The following is a 21,425-nucleotide window of genomic DNA, read 5'->3' on the forward strand; positions in this document are numbered from 1 at the left end:
GACTGTTAAACATTACTTTAGTTTTCTGCAGATTAATTTTGAGACCCACCCTGCTGCTTTGCCTCTCCAGGTCAGTGAGCATGCATTGCAACTGGTCCCCTGAGTTACTAAGCAAGGCAATATCATCAGCGAATCGCAAGTTGCTGAGGTATTCTCCATCAACTTTTATCCCCAATTCTTCCCACTCCAGGTCTCTGAACACCTCCTGTAAACATGCTGTGAATAGCATTGGAGAGATCGTATCTCCCTGTCTGACACCTTTCTTTATTGGGATTTTGTTGCTTTCTTTGTGGAGGACTACGGTGGCTGTGGAGCCGCTATAGATATCTTCCAGTATTTTTACACATGGCTCATCTACACCCTGATTCCGTAATGCGTCCATGACTGCTGAGGTTTCGACTGAATCAAACGCTTTCTCGTAATCAATGAAAGCTATATTGGTTGGTTATATTCTGGACATTTCTCTATCACTTGATTGATAGTGTGAATATGGTCTATAGCCTTTACGGAATGCTGCCTGGTCCTTTGGTTGACAGAAGTCTAAGGTGTTCCTGATGCTATTTGCGATTACCTTAGTAAATACTTTGTAGGCAACGGACCGTAAGCTGATCGGTCTATAATTTTTCAAGTCTTTGGCGTCCCCTTTCTTATGGATTAGGATTATGTTAGCGTTCTTCCAAGATTCCGGTACGCTCGAGGTTATGAAGCATTGCGTATACAGGGTGGCCAGTTTCTCTAGAACAATCTGACCACCATCCTTAAACAAATCTGCTGTTACCTGATCCTCCCCAGCTGCCTTCCCCCTTTGCATAGCTCCTAAGGCTTTCTTTACTTCTTCTGGCGTTACCTGTGCGATTTCGAATTCCTCTAGGCTATTCTCTCTTCCTTTCGTCGTCGGTGCCACTGGTACTGTAGAAATCTCTCTAGAACTACTCAGCCACTTGAACTATCTCATCCATATTAGTAACGATATTGCCGGCTTTGTCTCTTAACGCACTCATCTGATTCTTGCCTATTCCTAGTTTCTTCTTCACTGTTTTTAGGCTTCCTCTGTTCCTGAGAGCCTGTTCAATTCTATCCATATTATACTTCCTGATGTCTGCTGTCTTACGCTTGTTGATTAACTTAGAAAGTTCTGCCAGTTCTATTCTAGCTGTAGGGTTAGAGGCTTTCATACCTTGGCGTTTCTTGATCAGATCTTTCGTCTCCTGCGATAGCTTACTGGTTTCCTGTCTAACGGCGTTACCACCGACTTCTATTGCGCACTCCTTAATGATGCCCATGAGATTGTCGTTCATTGCTTCAACACTAAGGTCCTCTTCCTGAGTTAAAGCCGAATACCTGTTGTGTAGCTTGATCTGGAATTCGTCTATTTTCCCTCTTACCGCTAACTCATTAATCGGCTTCTTATGTACCAGTTTCTTCCGTTCCCACCTCAGGTCTAGGCTAATTCGAGTTCTTACCATCCTATGGTCACTGCAGCGCACCTTGCCGAGCACGTCTACACCTTGTATGATGCCAGGGTTCGCGCAGAGTATGAAGTCGATTTCATTTCTAGTCTCACCATTCGGGCTCCTCCACGTCCACTTTCGGCTAACCCGCTTGCGGAAAAAGGTATTCATTATCCGCATATTATTCTGTTCTGCAAACTCTACTAATAATTCTCCTCTGCTATTCCTAGAACCTATGCCATATTCCCCCACTGACTTGTCTCCAGCCTGCTTCTTGCCTACCCTGGCATTGAAGTCGCCCATCAGTATAGTGTATTTTGTTTTGACTTTACCCATCGCCGATTCCACGTCTTCATAAAAGCTTTCGACTTCCTGGTCATCATGACTGCATGTAGGGGCATAGACTTGTACCATCTTCAATTTGCACCTCTTATTAAGCTTCACAACAAGACCTGCCAACCTCTCGTTAATGCTATAGAATTCCTGTATGTTACGAGCTATTTCCTTATTAATCAGGAATCCGACTCCTAGTTCTCGTCTCTCCGCTAAGCCCCGGTAGCACAGTACGTGCCCGCTTTTTAGCACTGTATATGCTTCTTTTGTCCTCCTAACCTCACTGAGCCCTATTATATCCCATTTACTACCCTCTAATTCCTCCAATAACACTGCTAGACTCGCCTCACTAGATAACTTTCGAACGTTAAACGTTGCCAGGTTCAGATTCCAATGGCGGCCTGTCCGGAGCCAGGTATTCTTAGCACCCTCTGCAGCGTCACAGATCTGACCGCCGCCGTGGTCAGTTGCTTCGCGGCTGCTGGGGACTGAGGGCCGGGGTTTTATTGTTGTATTTATATAGGTGGTTGTGGCCAAGTACTGCACCAGGGTGGCCAATCCTGCTCTGGCGTTACCGGTTCTGGTCACCGGGATCAAGCCGCACTCCAGGCCTGTTTGTGCAATTTTCTCGACACACGGTTTTTTTTGTATTTTCTAGTGGAGAATTGCGCGGCACCGGGATTTGAACCACGGTCCTCTTGCACGGGAGGCGGATAATCTACCGTCCCCGCAGGAGCTAAATTAAAAAATTAAATTCTGGGGTTTTACGTGACAAAACCACTTTCTGATTATGAGGCACGCCGTAGTGGAGGACTCCGGAAATTTCGACCACCTGGGGTTCTTTAACGTGCACCTAATTCTAAGTACACGGGTGTTTTCGCATTTCGCCCCCATCGAAATGCGGCTGCCGTGGCCGGGATCCGATCCCGCGACCTCGTGCTCAGCAGTCTAACACCATAGCCACTGAGCAACCACGGCGGGTCCCGCAGGAGTTGTACGCCTCATTTTGCATGCATATATATATATATATATATATATATATATATATATATATATATATATATATATATATATATATATATATATATATATATATATATATATATATATGTATTCGCAGCGCAAGCACGGCGATGGACGAAGAAGGCTAGCGCTAAGGTTGACTTTCACAACGCAATATTTTCTTTCCACGTCCAGTAATAACACAGATCACTTGAGGCTTCGTTCAGGTGCACACGCGGGCTTTAGGGTTGGTGTTTCTTGTTGCGTTTGGCGCAACAATATGTCTAGGAGCAGGCACAACATATGCACAATTACGAGCTATATACACGCATCATTTATCCAGAAGGTGACGCCGAGCACCGGTAGCGCGAGGATCTTGTTGGGCTGACACAACAACTTCGTGGCAGCCGAATTCCGAATACTGCGTATGCGGTGAGGGTAGCTATATGAACTTGTCGATACGTCATCTTGTAGATTGTTGTAGCGCAGACAGAACGAAACGGTCATAGAAAACAGATGAGACAACACACAGCGCTGAACCATCTGCGAACATCTGTTTAAGTGCGCCACGTCGCACTGAACTACAGAAACCGCCGTCCCGCACTCCAAGACAAATCCTAACTAACGTTTTTAAATTAGTAAACGTACATATTATTTGCTTCTAATCAAGAAAAGTCAATAATATTATAATGTAAACGTTTTATTCGTTACAATAAAAGAATTATGCAGCGTGTGCCACGAATCCTGGCAGTAAGCAACCCTGGGCGTCGCACCAGTCGCATTGTTGAAATCGCAATCATGTGAAATGAGCCCTCTAAAAATCGTATTGCGACGCGTGCGACTGCATCGATTTTCGTCGTTCTAGTCGCAGCACGTGAAACAGCCTCAAAGGCACGAGCACTTCGAGGAACGCCGAACTAAGCGACAATCAGAGCAGAGCCGTTTCGCTGTTATATACTGAGTGTCTCTTGAATTTCGTTTCGAGAACAATGCGCACTTGTACACTTTCGTCCTCGTGGGAGAAGACGACCACCCGAAACAACAGACAAAGCAGCGCGTAAAAGAAAACTCGGGCGAAGAAGAAACGCACACAACGAAGATGGGCACAGTTGTGAGCGGTGAGAAGTTCTAGCGGCGACCTCTCGCTAGTGACGCCAGAGCCGGAACGCCGCTCGCGCTCCGTCTCACTGTAGGCTGCCGGGCGCTCGCTCGCTCGCTTCGTGGGTGCTGGAAACTAAAGCAAGCGCGAACTTTGTTTCCCGAAGGTTGTTTCGGCTGCTTTCTGCTGTGAATCCTGAAGTGCAGCTCGATCTTCCTCGAAACCGCGCGACGTTAAAAATTGAGGGAATTGAAAGCTATGTAGAGTTAAAGGCCTCCTGCTCTTCCAAAGCAGAGGGGGGCCGTATGTGTACGTATGTGCATGCATGAAAGTATTTGTAGTATATTTTCCTCGAAACGTGAACATTCCAGCTTGTACTGAGTTACGACAGACAGCGCATTTTACACGGACACCAACGTGGATATTCCGCATAAAAATTGTAATAAATGTGCTTATAAGACGGATACTGCCTGAAACATTCCATCGAGCTTCTATTGGCCTCGTGAGTCTTATAGTCATATGTAGACAGCATAATGATGCATAAAAGGAAGAGTTAGGCACGGAATTTCTAGAATACATCTTAATACAGCTGTCTTCCTTCTCCGCAAGAACCGCTCAGAAAATGCGGTGCTCGGGACGCTTAGTACGGCTGCGCATAGTACCTAGCATATACTGCGCGAATATGTATATATGAATATGTATATATGTATATATGAATATGAATATGAAATCGCCCCCAATTAAGATTACATGGTTAAGAGGACGGCTTAGCTCGGGGCATATAGTCCGATTTCCCTAATAATATACACGTAAAACGCAGCTGTTCTCTTATGGGAAACCGCTCAATCCATTCGAATAAACTTTGTTGCATATGAGCGAAAAAGCTGAAATTCAGCAACTATAGGGAGCAGAGTTTTTTATTTAGGTCCCAGAATAACTTTAAAAAGTTGCCCTAAATTGATAGGGTAAAAAAAATGCAAGCACGAAGTTTACAATTCCATAACTCGGCACTATAAACAGATGTCGCCATTCCGTAAATTTCATCTGTTAGATTATCTCAGGCGGACAAATTTTGCAATGGTTTACAGCCTGCGTAGAATTGTTACAGTGCTCAGAATGGTCTTCCAAAGTCTACTCACAAATTAGCGGTAAAGTTCAGAGTGGTGTAGAATACATCACCTGTGTGCGCTTTAAATGTTTTGTTTGGTGCAGACGGCATTATGACACTGTGTTTTCGTTGAAAAGTTAGAGTTGTAAACTAAGGTACTTGAGTTTCTTTCTTTTTTGAAATACAGCTGTTTTAAAGCATTAGCCTAAGAAACATCGGTGGCACAAATTGAAAATTCAGTTTCTACAGTTACTGGCGTTTATCTTCTTTTATGTGCAACGAACCTCATCAAAGTTCGTGCATTCGTTACATAAAAAATATACGATTTCTTTGTTCCCATACATTTAGATAGGAGCTCCAGAGTTGGACCTTGCTTTAAAATAGAGAGGCAAGATATTAAATATGATCCGGGGGTTAATATAACGCAACAGCCTTCATTCGACAATACCGCACACACATTCCACAACGGCAAGAACTGGCCGTCGTTACGGTGAGGTACTTACTGCTCGCGAAGCCGATTTGTTAACTACAACTTCGAATTCAAACTGCGAAGCAGTCCTTTAGAGCGTCAGTTGGAGTGCCTACTTTATATTCTATAGGCAGTATAGCTCAGTCTGTGCTGCCTAAACAGGGAAACTAAAGTACCTTGTGCAGCGGCATGTTTCTAACAAAACAGTTCACGTCATCACTCCACCAAATACCCCCGCGTAAGGAGGACACCACAAGCGCCCTATGGGTGCGCTTGATTTTGAACATCTCACCGAATTATAATAATTTCAGTGTCACTCGCACAACAAATGAGGCTTCGACTTTTTGTTGGCTGTATCCACGTGGTCTGATACATATCTAGCCTAAAGAGGTGGGCCTGGCAGCGGTGTCAGATTTGCAAAACGAATCTGTTATAACTGTACCTCAAGCAGCATAATTCGCTGAGCTGAGTTCAACGAGTGTTGTTAAAAAGGGAATAAATACTGACGACTGACACTCTCAACTCGTTACACTTCCATTAGTGTCTCCGGTGTCAAACAGCCTACTTTCAGCAAGCAGTTCACAATGAACATGCCAGCGGCAGAAGCTTGACTTCAATTTTAGTTCCGTCCTCATGCTGGTGCCGGACGTTCCAGTCGACAAATTTAACAATTGGTTGTTTTACTATGCAATACTGGGGCACTATAATGCACAACGATGCTAATACGCTTTTGTTACAATCTCCCGATGTCAAAATTTACGCAACCGATGACGCAAGCATCGGATGGTGAATCGCAGCGTTGTTTGAATGGCCCAATCAACGCTCTCCTGGTCACTTTTGTTTACTTTAAGAGCGAATAGCATCGCCTACTTTGCAACGTTTTTCTTAGCTAATTCGCTGACAAGAGGGGAGTAGAGATGGAGACGATTTCGGTGGTGCCAGGCTACCGCAGTCAAAGTAGATAACCGAGCCATGCGCAGTGAAAGTAAATAACTGGATAAAGAGGGTGGTGCCGGCGTCTGCGATTGGTCCGCGTCCCCTTGCTTAGCTTTGCTATGGCTGGTCGAAACCCGCGGCGGCGTGCAATAGTATGTTGAAGATGCCGCTAAAATGTATCCTAAGCGAAAAAATAAACGGGCAGAGTGATGTCGCATACGTGCCAAAGGGGCTCGACAACGTTACATTGCCACGTAAAACTTTTTGTTGTGCCCAAATAAACCCGTACTCCCCTCGTAATTTTTTCTATTGTACGCAAATAAAACCGTTTTCCCCGGCTACTCCGAGTAGTCAATACCAGAGCGAAAGGCAGGGAGACATTCTATTCCCCTTGAAACGGGGCAGCCTCTGGCTATACCGAAAAAAAGTCAGTTTTTTTCGGCATATTAATGCATCTGTAATGCGTACAAGTCATTCTTACGTGGTGAGCTTTGCAATAGCGAAGGGCTTATTGCGAAAATGGGGTGGAATCGCCAATAATTATTTTAACGCGATAGCGTTAAGGAGCTCGTGTCGCAGAAAAGCCGGTGTCGTCGGCGTCGGTGTCGGCGTCCGCGGCGTTGGCCGTGAGCGATAAATCACTGCAGGCACTTCATAAATAAAAAGCAACTTCCAAGATAGGCTGGGTAGGAATCGAACCAGGGTCTCCGGAGTGTGAGACGGAGACGTTACCACTGAGCCACGAGTTCGATGCTTCAAAGCGGTACAAAAGCGCCTCTAGTGAACGCGGTGTTGCCTTAGAAACGAGCTGTTTCTAAGGCTCAGGCGTGCGTCGCTTGCTCAGGCGCACATTTCGTTGTCGCGCCGAACGCTGCGTTGCTCGACGCTCACCGCGTCCGATGCGGGGCGCCTAGTCGCTGCGCCGTAGGCCATTGTCTTACACCCCTTGGTGGGTCGACGGGAACGCTGTCGCGTTCCACTCTTGAAGGCGAAGCTTAAGCGTCCTCCAATTTTTCGCTTGTTCTACCAAATCAAACATGATCAGTGCGCTTACGTTATATCGTCAAACGGGAGCTCTCGCGGTTTCCGTGACGTCACGTGAGAGACAGGCAAAGCGCGAGTAGCTCGAAAAATGTTTGACCAATCGTGGAGGGCTGATCGCAGGAAAAGAATAAAAACAGTTTAAAAAAAAAACTAGGCAATGGATTAAAAACTCGTCATGAGTTCGTAGTATACTACGCATTAGTGTGGCAGGTATTTCAAGCCGACGCCGCCTGCTGAGTGTTTACGCCAGTTGGTTGGGGAATAGTGGAGTGAGGAACAGTGCAGGGATGGATCGGAGTAACAAAAAAAAAAGGATATTCAAGCCATCCCTGCGCTGATCCTCGCCTTTGACTTTTGCTTCGTGAACAGAGCTAGTCGGATTACAAATCGTTTCGAAAGGGGGAAGGGCCAGCTCACCTGAACTGGTCAAACGAATGAAGCAACGCATCGAGGTGCGAGGATCGTCATCGTCGGGCAATGTAAGTTGCGTACTTATTCGCGTGTGTGTTTTAAGGATTCTGGCCTTGGCAAGAACTTCGCCTCACTTGCCTTTTTCGGACAGTTTGTAGGGGTCTATCTGCTTTCCAAACTTTTGTCTTTGTGGCAGGTACGTGACCTTCTTTTTTGTCACAAACAGAACATGTCGCGTATGCAGGGACTTCGTGCTCCGTGTGGGTGGCCACCTGCACGGACTGCACCTGAACCCCGACGTGGCACTGGCGTGTGCTGCCACCTGGGCAATCGCCTGCGCCGCTTCATGCTCGCGCGTCGGACTCTTCAGTGCGGTGCGTGATCCAGCCATCTGTGCATGCGCGCTCTCTCTCTCTCTCTCTAACTGAATCTCATACAGAGGGCCATAAAGTTTCTCATTATATTACCTAGAGGGAACTCTGGCACTGCTGCGCTGTGGTGTGCATGGAAATGCCGGTATATTGAGACCACATTGTGACTTCGGATCGGCATCGTTCTCGGAGAGCCAGGACACCTTGAAGACGCGCCTGGCAAGCGTTCCGCCTGTCACAATCATTTATTTCCTACTAAAATAGCACGTAAAAAGCTGCTTTAGCCTTATTATTACGCAAAATAAGTTTTGTGTATTTATCAGAACTTGTTATTGCATGTACAATTATATGAAACGCAGAAATTATCAGCGGGCCGCTCAAGTTGGAGGACAGACGACGAGATTCGCGCTTGCTTTAGAACAGTTTGTCGTCCGTTCTTGCTTTTATTCGCTTGGTTACGTATTGCAGGTGAGTAAACTTCATTGGAAGATGCGACATGGGTGAATGAAAACCTTTCATGAAGATTTTACTTTAAGAACGCGTTATTCGTGAGCCCGTACCCACGTTTTAGACGAAGCCTCGTACAACACTAGCAAACACAAGCCTAGCAGACACATATACCGTCCTTCCTATGACGGCACAGCGCCCCTTAGGAAACCCCCATAGACGGTGGCGTCAGATTTCCCTCTAAGTGTTATAGTGAGAAGCTCTATGCAAAGGTCATGTCACTACAGCGACACAGGGTTCTTCCGCATAGAAGAACGGAACTCTGGTCAAGAGCGTATTCCATCTTAGGGAAGTAGTGCTCACGAAATACGAGTTCAACTGATTGTCTAATTAAAAAACTTCAGCTGAAGTTTTTAAAATTACCTTTTAACTTCGCCTAACGGAGAAAGAATTTGGCAGAAATCATCGCGGCATGACTGTGCGCCGAGCGATATAGCTTCGTGACGTAAACCGACTGCATTGTTTTATTGAGTATAATGCAAGCATGCGTGACGATGACGGAAGGACAATAAAAAAACTGTTAACGATTGTGTGGCGATGAGAAAATGGGCTACGCGGCTCTCCAAGGCTAGATCGCCCAACCATGAAAGCCGGGTTCGGCAAGCATGCTGCCGGCTTGACAGTTGTGTTTCGTTCTTAGTAAACCTAAAGGCTGCGCTGTGGCGCACCTTGTGAGACAGCTTTAACCAACAGCCGGGCGCTTAATCGGGTATTTTCTATTAGTTCCTCCTGTAGTTCTTACTTAGCACTGTGGTAGTCTTCACTCGGTAGATCTTATCACATGCTTCGGTAAGAAAGTTAATTAAATAATAAAACAAATACAGAAGAAATAGGGATCTTATTTGTTTCACCGAGACATTATCTGCGCCGGGGAATATTTAGAAATTTCTGAGATAGTACCAGGTCATCTTCCTGGGTAATTCAAATTCACAAATTTTGTTTCGAACAAAATATTTGGAGAAGAGGTCGAAATTGCAGAAATTAAAGCAATTCGTACGCAACGCATCTCGATCTCCATCGTCTCCCTATGTGGCTACCACCAGTTTCGCAATACTGAACATCAAAAGAAAAGAGTTAGTTGAAGAGTTTGTGAGCAGAAATCCACTCATTTCAACACATGGCTTCGGTAGAAGAAAGACCTGAGGCAAGCGATGCTCTGTACATTGTTAGTTTCGTTCCATTTATGTTGCTGCTGTAAGTGAAACATTTTCGCTTTGAAACATGTTGTCCTTTACAAAATGGAACGGCATTCCACACCACATACATGGAAGAGCGTTCCATGCATACATAATTCTTTAAATACGTAGAAGAATAAATACGTGGTGCTGCTTGGTGGTGGTGCTGTTCAGGCTGACATAGCCAATGTCAGCCTGAACAGTGTTTCAAATACCTGTACTTGAAACTATGCCAAGTACTTAAACCTGCAACCACGTTTAAACATGTGGGGACATCGTCTCCCATACTTCGGCATGGTTCCAGGGGCAGGAGTGCCGGAAAATGTCGCAGATAATCGGCACAGGATGTGTAGCAATGTTTCAGATAATAGGTACAGGTATGCGGAACACGGGTCCAAATAAAGTGGCTGTTTCACTATATCGAAACAGATTTCATTATACTTATTATGTATACTTAAAAAGTAAGAAGTTAAAATGTATAAAACGCGTTACCATACAGTACTTTGTAATGGTAAGTAGACGCCGTTTCATTGAGCTAAGTTAAAACAATTCTAAGAGTGTTCATTGAGATTGGACAGGTCGTAAAACCTGTTGCCGAAGAGACACGAACCGATTTCCGACGCGGTACGCGTGCAGCTGATGTATGCGCTGGTCGTCGTTCGTGTGTTCCTCGTGTGGTTCCTGTGCGCCAAGGTGGTCGGCGAGGGCTTCAAAGGCAGCCTCTGGAAGCAGCTGTCAAGCTTCGACCCCGCCCAGCTGCTAGATTTACAGGTGAGGAGCTGATCACCTTGTTCGTGGCCTCCGGCAACTGAGTGCCAGGAGGAAAGAGTTGAGGCGTCGGTCATACTATGAAGTCCCATAGCCACGCGTTTAACCGTCTCTTCGACGTGTTCCATGCGAAGAGATTCACAAGTGGTCAGATGGCGGACCACATGACGTCACGCGGTACTCTCTCGCCCCTCTTTCACTGACGCACTCGTGCACTAGATCGGAGCATCTACGACAGTCAGCGCAAACGGACATGTCGCGACCTCAAAGAAAAGTGCTGCAGTTTGAATGGAGCTGATTTCTTTAATCGTGTCTGTAGTCACCTTGCGACGTGAGCATCATAACGAAATGCTTGTCACATTTAAAATCTTCTGCGAGGAGCACTGCAAAATGTGGCCTTTTCTCACTCGCTGCCGTGTCTGCCGAGTAGAGACGCAGTGTGTATTGCGAAACCGCAGGCAACTGAGATACACTGGCACTCATATCCTGCATAAGCTCCGTAGAAGCGTACAAGTGCAGAATTGCTAGATAAACTTGCAGCCATTGAATGCCTTCAGTTAAACTTCGCTGCGACGCGGCAGACGAGAAATAACGGCAGCGACCAGTAGGTCTGAAGCGGCGCGTTTGAGTTGTATCGCGATTAGACGAGTTTGGGTAAGCCTGAGCCCGATATTCTGCAAATAACAGCGACTGAGCCCATGAATTCTCGAGTCGCAATAAGCTGGTTGTTCTACGAGCCTCACTGAGCCCAAGTGAATATAAGCTTGTGTGCGTTTGCCCGAGCTTGCGTTTGGCGGAGTCAGTCCCAGTAAGTTCGGCGTCGTCTGATTTCTGGCGAGTAGGAGTGAGCCAAGCTGGGCAGGACTTCTCGAGTGAGTCCGGCTGAATTTGATTTTGACTAGCGTTAGTCTGAATGGTTCCTAAGTTAAAACTAATACATTTTGTGAGTAATTCTGACTGAGCTTCGGTTACTTTACCGACCAACTGATGGTCAGCCCGAGCTCTCGCTAACAGCCGAGACATCTATGCTCATGTGGCTGCTACCATTATCTAAGTTAAATAAATCAAATTAACTGTAAAATGTGAGACCCACCGCTCGACATATTATGTGCGGAGAGGGAAAATTGGCACAAATTTTAGCACGAAGCTACAAAAGCAGGAAACATGAATTTCTCCGAAAGAAAGCTTTGGGAAAAAATATATATATATTGTCCAGGGATTACACCCGCAACCAACGCATTTCCGGGACGGTAGCTCTACTATCTGAGCTAGAAAGGAAGCTAACAGACCTCAGAGTGAGGACGAATTATTCCACAATTCGAAGCGCAGTGACATTGAGTATGATAAATCAGTTGTGCCAAAGCGCGCAAGGTGTAAGAAGGTTCATATAGTGGAAAATCCACCTTGCGGCCTTTCGCAGGACTCATTTGCCATATTTAGTGCCCATGTTTTTCGAGTTCCTGATTAATGCACCCTCGCGCTGTGATCTGCTAGCCTCGTGATTAGCTCAGACGGCAGGACCACCGTCCCGGAAATGGGTTGGTCCCGGGTTCGAACCACGACGAAGTTTTCTTCATCTTCGAAGCTGTCTTTCTGAGAAATTTCTATGGTTTTCTTTAGTCGCTTCAAGTTACATTCGGGTGGACGGCGATTTTCCCTCCACCTTGTGGTCTTCCGCGCAACTGGTTTGCACATAGTGTCTTGCTGCTAGGCCTCATGGGAATGCAAAGTTGCCTTCGGTCCACCGAGTGACCCGCTACTGTAATATTTACGAAATAAGTGTTTGACAGAAGCCTCGCGAACGCATGGGCTGTGCTTTTTCGCAGTCCTGGAAGGTAGCCACGGAGCAGAGTCTGTACAGCGTGGGCTGTTCCCGGTCCTTTTTGCGTCTCGCCAGCTGGAACAAGTTTTTCAGCGACGTGCGCTGGTATGTGGTTCTTATTTCATGAAAGCGGAAAATTATAGCACGAAGGAAGCCCATAAGGGTTTCTCTGAAAGAAAGTTATTGTCTGACAATCTACCAAAGTACACTGAATGGCTCTGTATCATTTCTATACGCTACGAATGATTCGTCTGCAGAAATCTTTTTTTCTTTTAACTGTACCTTCTCAGAAACCTCGATCTGGCTCAGAAAAACGGGAACATTCCTTTGAAATATTATGAAATTTGTTATTTCATTTTTGCCTTTCGATGTAGTTCTAAACTAGCTTCCTTCTTGTGCCTTCCATAAATTACACTGTTTCTGCATCTCTGACTAAACTCTCAACCCGACTACGTTGTTGTAGCGAAGGCAGAACGATGGACGCAGGGAAATGCACGTTAGGCAACACATAACGCTAGCCAAGAATGCGGACCCGATATCCAAGAATGTGGTCGCGGGAATAGCCGCTTCCGTCGCTGAAGTGCTTCTTTCGCACACTTTAAATACTCTTTACCTTATCAGTTGTAGGCTTCAATAAAACAAAACAACAACAACAAACAAATAATTGCCCTATGATTTCCTCTGCTTCATTAACTGTTGGTTTCCTACGGATATGACTAACTAAAATCGGGCGTTCGCCTTCTTCTCGTTCCTGTATTTACTGATTATAGTTTGCAAGTTGTTTTCCTTTCTTCTTAGATAACGTTTTTTCTTTGCAGGTATCTAAGTAAGCTAGCCGCTCACCTATATTCGTTTATATTCTGCAGTGATCTTTCGAAGCAGGTTTTGCTCTGAGTCTGCCGCACATAAAAGGACACCCGGCCTATTTCTCCCTTGACTGCTTCGTTTATGTTTCTTTTTCTGTGTTCCTAGGCTAGCTTTCGAGCAGGCCTATAATCTATCACCAGTCCTGACTGCACTTCGAATTTTATGCACAGCACCGAATTATCAGACCTAAGTCCGGGAATCATTACCACTTTCCGTACTGCTCCTACGACTTCATACGCGTAGAAGCTTCGTAACGATCTGATTTATTATGGACGCATGTGTCTTCTCTTTTGCTTTGCTTATCGCCATGTTTTTATATGTACCTGTTTCCCATTTTGAGCCACCCTCCTATAGTATTGCTACTCACCTGCCTTAATAAATGAAATTATAGCCTGTATTGTGACCGGCAGATAGCTCGCAGGATCAAACATTGTGAAGACTGGTATTTTTTACATTGATACTGTATTTTCCAGCTTAATCTGTATTTTCTAAACTGCACATTCTAGAACAAAATTATGTTGTATTTCGGTCTTCAGTGCAGTTGCGTTTCACAGTGAACGCGTCGCTTGTGGTGGTGGAGGTCTAGTTGACCGTTGACGCCGCCTTTCGTATCCAGCGCCATGAAATTCATATACTGTGAGCAAAAATGAACAGATAAATAGAAATGACTTCTCGAAGATCACCGTTCGTTACACATATATCCGCAAGAAGCTGTATGTCTCTCTGACAATCCGTTAACAAGCTCAACGTGTAACCGTAGTCGCCAAGACCCAAAACATGGTTTACGTTACGCTCATGCCCAGCGGTGACCTGCTGGTTATTTGCATGTGTAAAGAACTTTGGCTCCTATGTCTGAAAGCTGCTTATTCAGGTGTCCTGGCCGAGGAGAACGCTAAAGTTTTGCCAACGTGTGGAGTCTGGCTTTCTGCGCAGTGTGGCCCCCATCCTTGCGTGGACAAACTTCGTGACGACGCTCATGTCGACCGCCATGGTCTTCCTCCTCCTCTTCCTCGTCTCGGAGAGAACGGACACCGAGTTGGACGCCTACTTCGAGCGTGAGTCGGACCTCGCGGTGCTGGCGCATTCTCTTCGCGGGCGCCGCCGCCGCCACCAGTGCGTCTGCCTGTTTCGTCACATGTAAACGCGTTCGCATCAGTAATAAGGTACAACGCTAATCTGAACACATAACGTTCGCGTGTACTTTTCTTCAAGCCTCTCTATTGCGCATTTAGGCAGTGCCTGTTTATATTGTTATGGGGTTACGGTGCCCGCGAGGTGAAATATCAATTTAGCGAGTATGATGGTCTAGTCCCAGTGGTTGCTGGTGCTCGCCCGCTCATATAATTGAAGCCAGTCTTCAACATTAGTGTCGTCGGTGCCAGAAAAGGCTCCTGGGTCGCGGGGTTGTGCTAGAATGACGGCGGGCGTGGGTGCCGACGGGCCCGAAGCATCCTCGCCTTGAGCTGGCATTGTAGATGCAGCCGAGAAGTGCCTGCTACGTAAATCCGTCTTGATAATGATCCCGTTAACCTCCACCAAAAATGTTACGGGGTTAAAAACAGTCAGACGTATATTTACAGGATATTTACAATAATTGTAGCAGCTGACAAGATGGTAGACAGCGAGCGAAATCCAGAGCGTCGTCTTCTTCCGAGCAATATGAAAACATCTTCGCCAGCGTGTCACAGTATTGAAGGGATGAGGGTAGCAGCTCCTTCTACACACTTGCTTCAAATTCATTGCGTTAAAGTGCTCGTATCGGCTGCATGTCCGGGATGACTGGTAGGTTTCCATGTGCATCCCTCTCGACAGGTGGTCGTGGCCGGTGGCGCCTAGCTTGATATTTTCTTTACGCTCCTTCTTCGGTTACTACTTCTAATCTGTAGCTCGTCTTAACAAAGTACCAAACCACCCCCTCCAGACTCCCCACGCCCCGCCATAAAAGACATAATGCCCGAAGGGTAACGTTAAAAAACAACAACTCCTCAACGTAGAGTAGCGGTAGCGAGTGGCTCATAATCATATAAGTTAAAAGGAAATTAAAGTGAACGAATAGACAACTCGCTGCCGGTCGGAGTCAAACCCAGGACGCCACTTGGCGAGGAGGTACTTCGTGCGCAACGTCAGTGAACCTCTATCCTAACCCCCTTTTCAAGTTACCTCTGTGTGTAGTGAACTGCCTTCTTCGTCCCCACACCTGAATGCACTGGCTGTTTGCGTGTTCTGTGCCTGACCACGGCGTGCTCATTGTTGCTGAACCATATGCGCTCCTCCCCTTCGTGCCAGGATAGATTGTGAGGGAACTCTTTTTTTGGGCGCAGAGGAATAAACGGCGGCCACATCACGCCTTTGCGGCGAGAGGAGCCTCGTCTGCATTCTTCGCTTGTCGATCACTATGGAGTGCAATCAAGCGGCCGGCTATTGATTGGGCCAGCGTCGCCTAGCGACAGCTTCTTACGTAGCACATGGAGCGTGTATGTGGTATGGCCATGCGTGGCGTTATTGCTGCGTTGGTCCGTGCTCCCTCTATTTCTTTAGGTATAGCGTTCAAGTGGGGCGCTTGACCGTTCATACAGTAGTTGAAGCGCTGTATTGACAGCGCACGTAGACACTAGTGCCAGATTTACTTCTAGTAATGTTAGTAACTCTTTTTTGGGAACTTACACTGCGCTATGGACGAGACACCGAGGTAGAAGAAGACAGGGCGAACGCTAACTGACTTCCGGTTTCTTGAAATCACGTGATGCTGCTGCTTCGAACCATGGGCGTGCCCAAACCAGATGATAACCGCGTGACCATGGACCACACCCTCGCCAAACCCCTATCTACACCAAAAAATCAAGCTCTTTCTTGAAAAGATACACTGATGGTTCGCTGACGCACCTATCAGGCCCATGTCTTGCTATTAAGGAATTTTCCAAGATTTCACGTGCCCTTTGGTCCTTTGCTCGCCATAGCACTTTCGTTTTGTCACAAATCGGCTTGCACTTATTCACACATGACCTACATGTGCACACATGGCAGGCGCTTTTCGCTGCCATCTTGTAATGAGTTAGAGAGCTCCATTAAACGATTGTTAATACATTTCCCGGTTTGCCCCACATAGAGCATTCCAGAGGTCAGCGGAAACTCGTACACCACCTCTGTTTTACGTGGTACAAACGTGGTCAGTGTTTTATGCCAAATCCATCACTCTTGGGTTTATCAACGTTAGAAAGGGCGCATAAACGCTACAACTTGTAGGGCGCAGAAAAAAATCACGTCAACACCGAATTTTCCCGTTACCCTCCACCCTCTTCATCACATGCGAAACCTTATGGACATATGGCATTACCTCAGACTTCCGCCTCTCTCTCTTTTCTCCAAACTCAACCCCAGTGTCGGCGGTATGGTCACATGCGGCCTTCAACAGCGACTCAGCTATGGCCTGGAATAGGGCCTGCGGAAAACCTGCGTAACGGAGTCGTTTCACATGGGAGGAAAAGTAACTTTGACTTTATGACTTTATGGTGACATGACTTGGCAAGAGGAGACCTCAAGTATGATACCTCTTGACCAGCTTCGTATGACATGAATCGAACGGCCGAAGTGCCTTATTTGAACCAGGCGAGTACGCCCAACATAGCTGGTCCTTATCATCAAAGAACAGCCTTATGTATAAAAACGGCTAACAAGTATTCTGGAGCAACTCAAAGGTGAAATTTAACTTGGTGGCTGTGGATTTGAATGACTGAAGAATGTAGTTCGATACCTCTTCAAGGTCATCATCACAGTTAGTATTTAATAGGATTAAAAAGTCGTCCACGTATCTAAAGACAGGAACTATGCAGTTGTCGTACTTCACGTCATCTCTTGCCAAGTTAGGCCACCACAAGGTCCAAGCTTGGTTTTCCTCCTAGGTGAGTCGTCTCCGTTATGCAGGTTTTCCGTGGGCCTATTCCAGCGCATAACCGAGTGGGTGTTGAAGGCCATATGCCGCCATAGCATCGATACTGGGGTTGAGTTAGGAGAAAAGGGAGAGAGGCGAAAGTGTGAGGTAATGCATTATGTCCATAAGGTTTCGCATGGGATGAAGAGGTTGAAGGGCGACGGGAAAATTCAGCGTTGACGTGATTTTTTCATCACCCTGCAAGTTGTCGTGTTTATGCGCCCTTTCTAACGTTGATAAATCCAAGAGTGATAGATGTGGCGTAAAACACAGACGCACGTTTGTACCGTGTAAAACAGAGGTGGTGTACGAGTTTCCGCTGACCTGTAGAATGTTCTATGTGAGGCAAACCGGAAGATGTATTAACAATCGTTTAATGGAGCACTCTAACTAATTAAGATATGCTAGCGGAAAGCAACTGCAAGTTCATTGTAAGTCACGTATGAAGAAGTGCAAGCCGATTTGTGACAAAACGAAGGTGTTAGGGCGAGCAAAGGACCAAAGGGCACGTGAAAGCTTGGAAACTTCCTTGATAGTAAGCCATGGCCCGGATAGGTGCGTCAGCGAACCGTCAGTGTACCTTTTCGAGAAAGAGCTTGATTTTTTTGTTGTAGATAGGGGCTTGGCGAGGGTGTGTTCCATGGTCACGGGGTTATGGTCTGGCTTGGGGACTCGCATGGTTCGAAGAGGCAGCCATTGTGCGATTTCAATAAACTTTCTTCTACCTTTATGTCTTCTGTCCTTTCTTCTTCTACCTAGGTGTCTCGTCCCTAGCGCAGTTTAAGTTTACAAAAATATGTCTAACCAACTAGCCTGCTTTGACATTGACTTTATTGAAATTTAGACAATATACAGTTGTCCGGGTGAAGAGGGCTAAAGGTGACACACGTGGTCACCTGACTAGGCCCTAGACACCCTGAATTCACGCAGGCACAGTTTCGACATGGTAAGTTGCGAAGTACAATTCTTTTTTTACGGGAAGATTATAACAATTCACATACAGCAATATACATACACTGTACATTCAAATCAATCTAATTAATTATGTATAATACCTACAAACATGTTCACTTGACTAAGAAAAGAAAAAACAAAGCAAGGAATCCTAACTGCATCTCCCATACGACAAAAAAAATTTTCACATGACAAATATGTTCACTTGACAAGAAAGAACAAAGGAAACAAATTTCTAACTGGTTTATACACGATTTAAGAAAAATCTCTTTGCCTGGCTTCGGAAAGCAGGCAAAGAGGAACAGTTTTCCATAAAGTCTATCAGAGCAGGATAAAGGTTTAACACATTAGGAATTTGCCAATTTAACAGTTGTGTCCCGTAATTCGTCCTGCATTTAAACTTGGTGAAGTTGGTTCTCCTAAACTCGTAGTGGGATTCATGTTTGGTATACCTCAAAGAGAAAAGTTGGGGATCAATTTTGAAATCTGAATATGCAAGCTCTGATAGTCGCAGTTTGTATAGTGATTCAATGTCCAGGATGCGATTCTGCGAAAAATATACAGATGTTGATTCACGTTGTGGTAGATTTTCAATAAAGCGCACACTTTTTTTCTGTAATCGATGGAGGCTTTCCATGTTAGACCTAGTAGTGGTGCCCCAGACAAGCAGGCAGTAATGCAGTCGCGAGTGAACGGTATTAAAATACAGTTGACGTCGAATATAACGAGGCAACAATAAGCGAAACTTATTAAGCATACCAATACAGTGTGCAATATTACGCTTAATATAGTGAATATGGCAAGACCAACGAAGTTTTTCATGAAACTGAACACCTAAAAATTTAATTTGTGCTACCTTCTTTAGCGGTCGCGACTCGAATGCCACATCATTATTAATATAAACAGGTCTGTTAATAGGGGTAAAAACAATGTACTTAGTTTTGTCAACATTTAATGAGAGTTTATTTGTGACAAGCCAGTCAGATAGATTCTTAAGCCATAAGTTTACACGCGGGATTAAGGAACCTAGATTTTCACCAGAAAAAAATACACTTGTGTCGTCAGAGTAAAGGATAATAGAAGGAGTTTGTGGGATAGATACCATGTCATTGATGTATAAAAGAAACAGAGTGGGTCCTAGGATTGACCCCTGAGGAACCCCAAATTTTATTAGCTCAGAATTAGACGTAGCATTATTGCGAGTGCGTAGCTAACGCACTCTACTTAGTAACTATGTTGCGCTTAACCTTTGGCAGCGTGAGACACGAGTGGTCACGTGTCAGCCGCACCAATATTTCAGACGCATGAGTGCACGGGGGTTCATCTTACCTAAACAAAAGTCCGGCAAATGAGGACCCACACTGCTTGTTGCTCTGATTTGTGCCGCAAAACTGCCGCGAAGTTCGAGCCTCCTTCCTGCTCTACGAAAAACGATTTCGCAAAAACCTCGCAGAAGCATTTACGAAAATGCAGTCGTTAATTTCACTTGATGTTTTCCGCTAACAATAGCCGCTCGGTGGTCGTAACGAGCGAAAGTGCGCTTTTTATGCCTTGTATGGCAATGCTTAGCAGTAGGTGAGTCCACAGTGCTCACTTGCTCCGCGATTTGCTGCATTTTGTTTAGCTCTAATAATATAGTGCCACCTCACCGAAAAGGTGTCGGCGCCGGGCCCCATCCCTTAACCAGGATGGATTTTCTTCAAATACGATGCTTTCTTTCTGAGCCACCAGTTTGGCCTTCTTTTTGTAGCTACACGCTCTTGTGGGGCGGGCGACAATTTCTTTTCCTTTCAGTGCTCACATTGTGATGATGAAATGTCGTGTTTACTGATCAGCATATGAAGAGGACACTTAGTACTTAACATTAGTGCGCATGCTGCCTTTCTACGCGCGTCGTCACGAAAATCCGGCGTTTTTCGAGTGGCGTGGTTCTTACTGGTCGCGACTGAACTCTGTGGTCGCAGCCAAGGAGGCCCACTTCGTGTCCGTGGTCCAGGCGCTTCTCCTCCTGGAGCCTGAGCGGTCGTTCTCCGTCCTCTATTTCAGCCTCATGTTCCTCACGGGAATCTTCGACCTGGTGAGGGCGCATTGCGTCTCTCGTTTCCTTGAGCGCTGTGTAGCTCACTTCCACGCTCAACACTACCTTCGCCCTGTTCCGCTGTGGCCGTCTCTCGAGCCTCGACCCACCGCTGTAGCTGAGGGGCTGTGGCTCCGCGTACTACTGAGCTTGAGGTCGCCTGTTCGACTCCCGGCCGCTGCGGCCACCTTCCGACCGCCTTTAAAGATCTGTAAATCGAAAAGGCTCGCATACGGAGCTCTGGGTGCACGTTAAGTGGTTGGTCAGCATACGCAGATCTCCGCTGCGGCGTCTATGATGCTGTTGGATTATAATATAAAACAGCTTAATCCCTTGCTTGGTTAACGTAATCACCCTCGTTCAGGTCGCAATGTGGAACACGCGTTGCTCAAGCGGTCCGGCTGCGGCCGTGAGAAACCTTGCTTGATCTTTTGCTTCTTTAACGCCGTTCTTAATCATGCTCTTAACTTGCACGCACGGGTCGGGAATCGTCGGCAGCTGTTGAAACGCATTGCAGAGGTTTTGTTCAGCATTATATCACAGTAGCTCGGGAAAAAAATTGTGTCCAGCAGTGCGAATGAAGAGCGGTACGATTAAACCTGATAGTTTGCGCACGTTCACATTGTTTGTCGTTATGGCACTGCACACTCAAAGCAATATAGAAAAGGCAGTAAGAGTGCATATAAACTTCTCCTTTTTATTCGTGAGTTTTGTTCATCCTGTTCTAATAGGTGACAAGTAGTGCGTATCAACAAAATCATACCGCAACACGCGTCGGTTCGCCTATGCGCATGCAGGCTCTTTTTTTAACTGCACTGGAATTGTAAGAATGAAGGAATATAGGTTGTAGTGACACTATGTTCACGTGATGTTTTGTCGACATTAGCGCAACTCAACAAAACGCCAGGCAATACTAATTCCCCCAAACCGCCACCCCTGTGTTGAGTGTGTTATCAGAGTGTCCAAGTTGATACCTTCTTAACGAGGAGTAATTCGCAGAGGTAGCTGCGTAATTAACGCAGTTTCAAAAATTAAAATGTTAAATGTTGATCTTATATGACTAATGCACTATATATATTTTTGAGCAATATCCGACAATATCC

The 21,425-nt window shown here is 45.8% G+C and overlaps 1 protein-coding gene across 1 annotated transcript in view; it reads left to right on the forward strand.

Moving 5' to 3' along the window:
• Positions 1 to 21,425, forward strand: part of LOC142558290 (sodium-dependent proline transporter-like) — a 62,421-nt gene that overhangs the window by 19,996 nt on the left and 21,000 nt on the right. The window contains exons 6-10 of the mRNA XM_075670442.1: positions 8,098 to 8,227; positions 10,543 to 10,677; positions 12,501 to 12,601; positions 14,297 to 14,418; positions 20,210 to 20,322. Coding sequence (XP_075526557.1) covers positions 8,098 to 8,227; positions 10,543 to 10,677; positions 12,501 to 12,601; positions 14,297 to 14,418; positions 20,210 to 20,322 — 601 coding nt within the window. The remainder of the gene's footprint in view (positions 1 to 8,097; positions 8,228 to 10,542; positions 10,678 to 12,500; positions 12,602 to 14,296; positions 14,419 to 20,209; positions 20,323 to 21,425) is intronic.

This window comes from Dermacentor variabilis, chromosome 9 (assembly GCF_050947875.1).
Source record: "Dermacentor variabilis isolate Ectoservices chromosome 9, ASM5094787v1, whole genome shotgun sequence".
Classification (NCBI taxonomy): Eukaryota; Metazoa; Arthropoda; class Arachnida; order Ixodida; family Ixodidae; genus Dermacentor; species Dermacentor variabilis.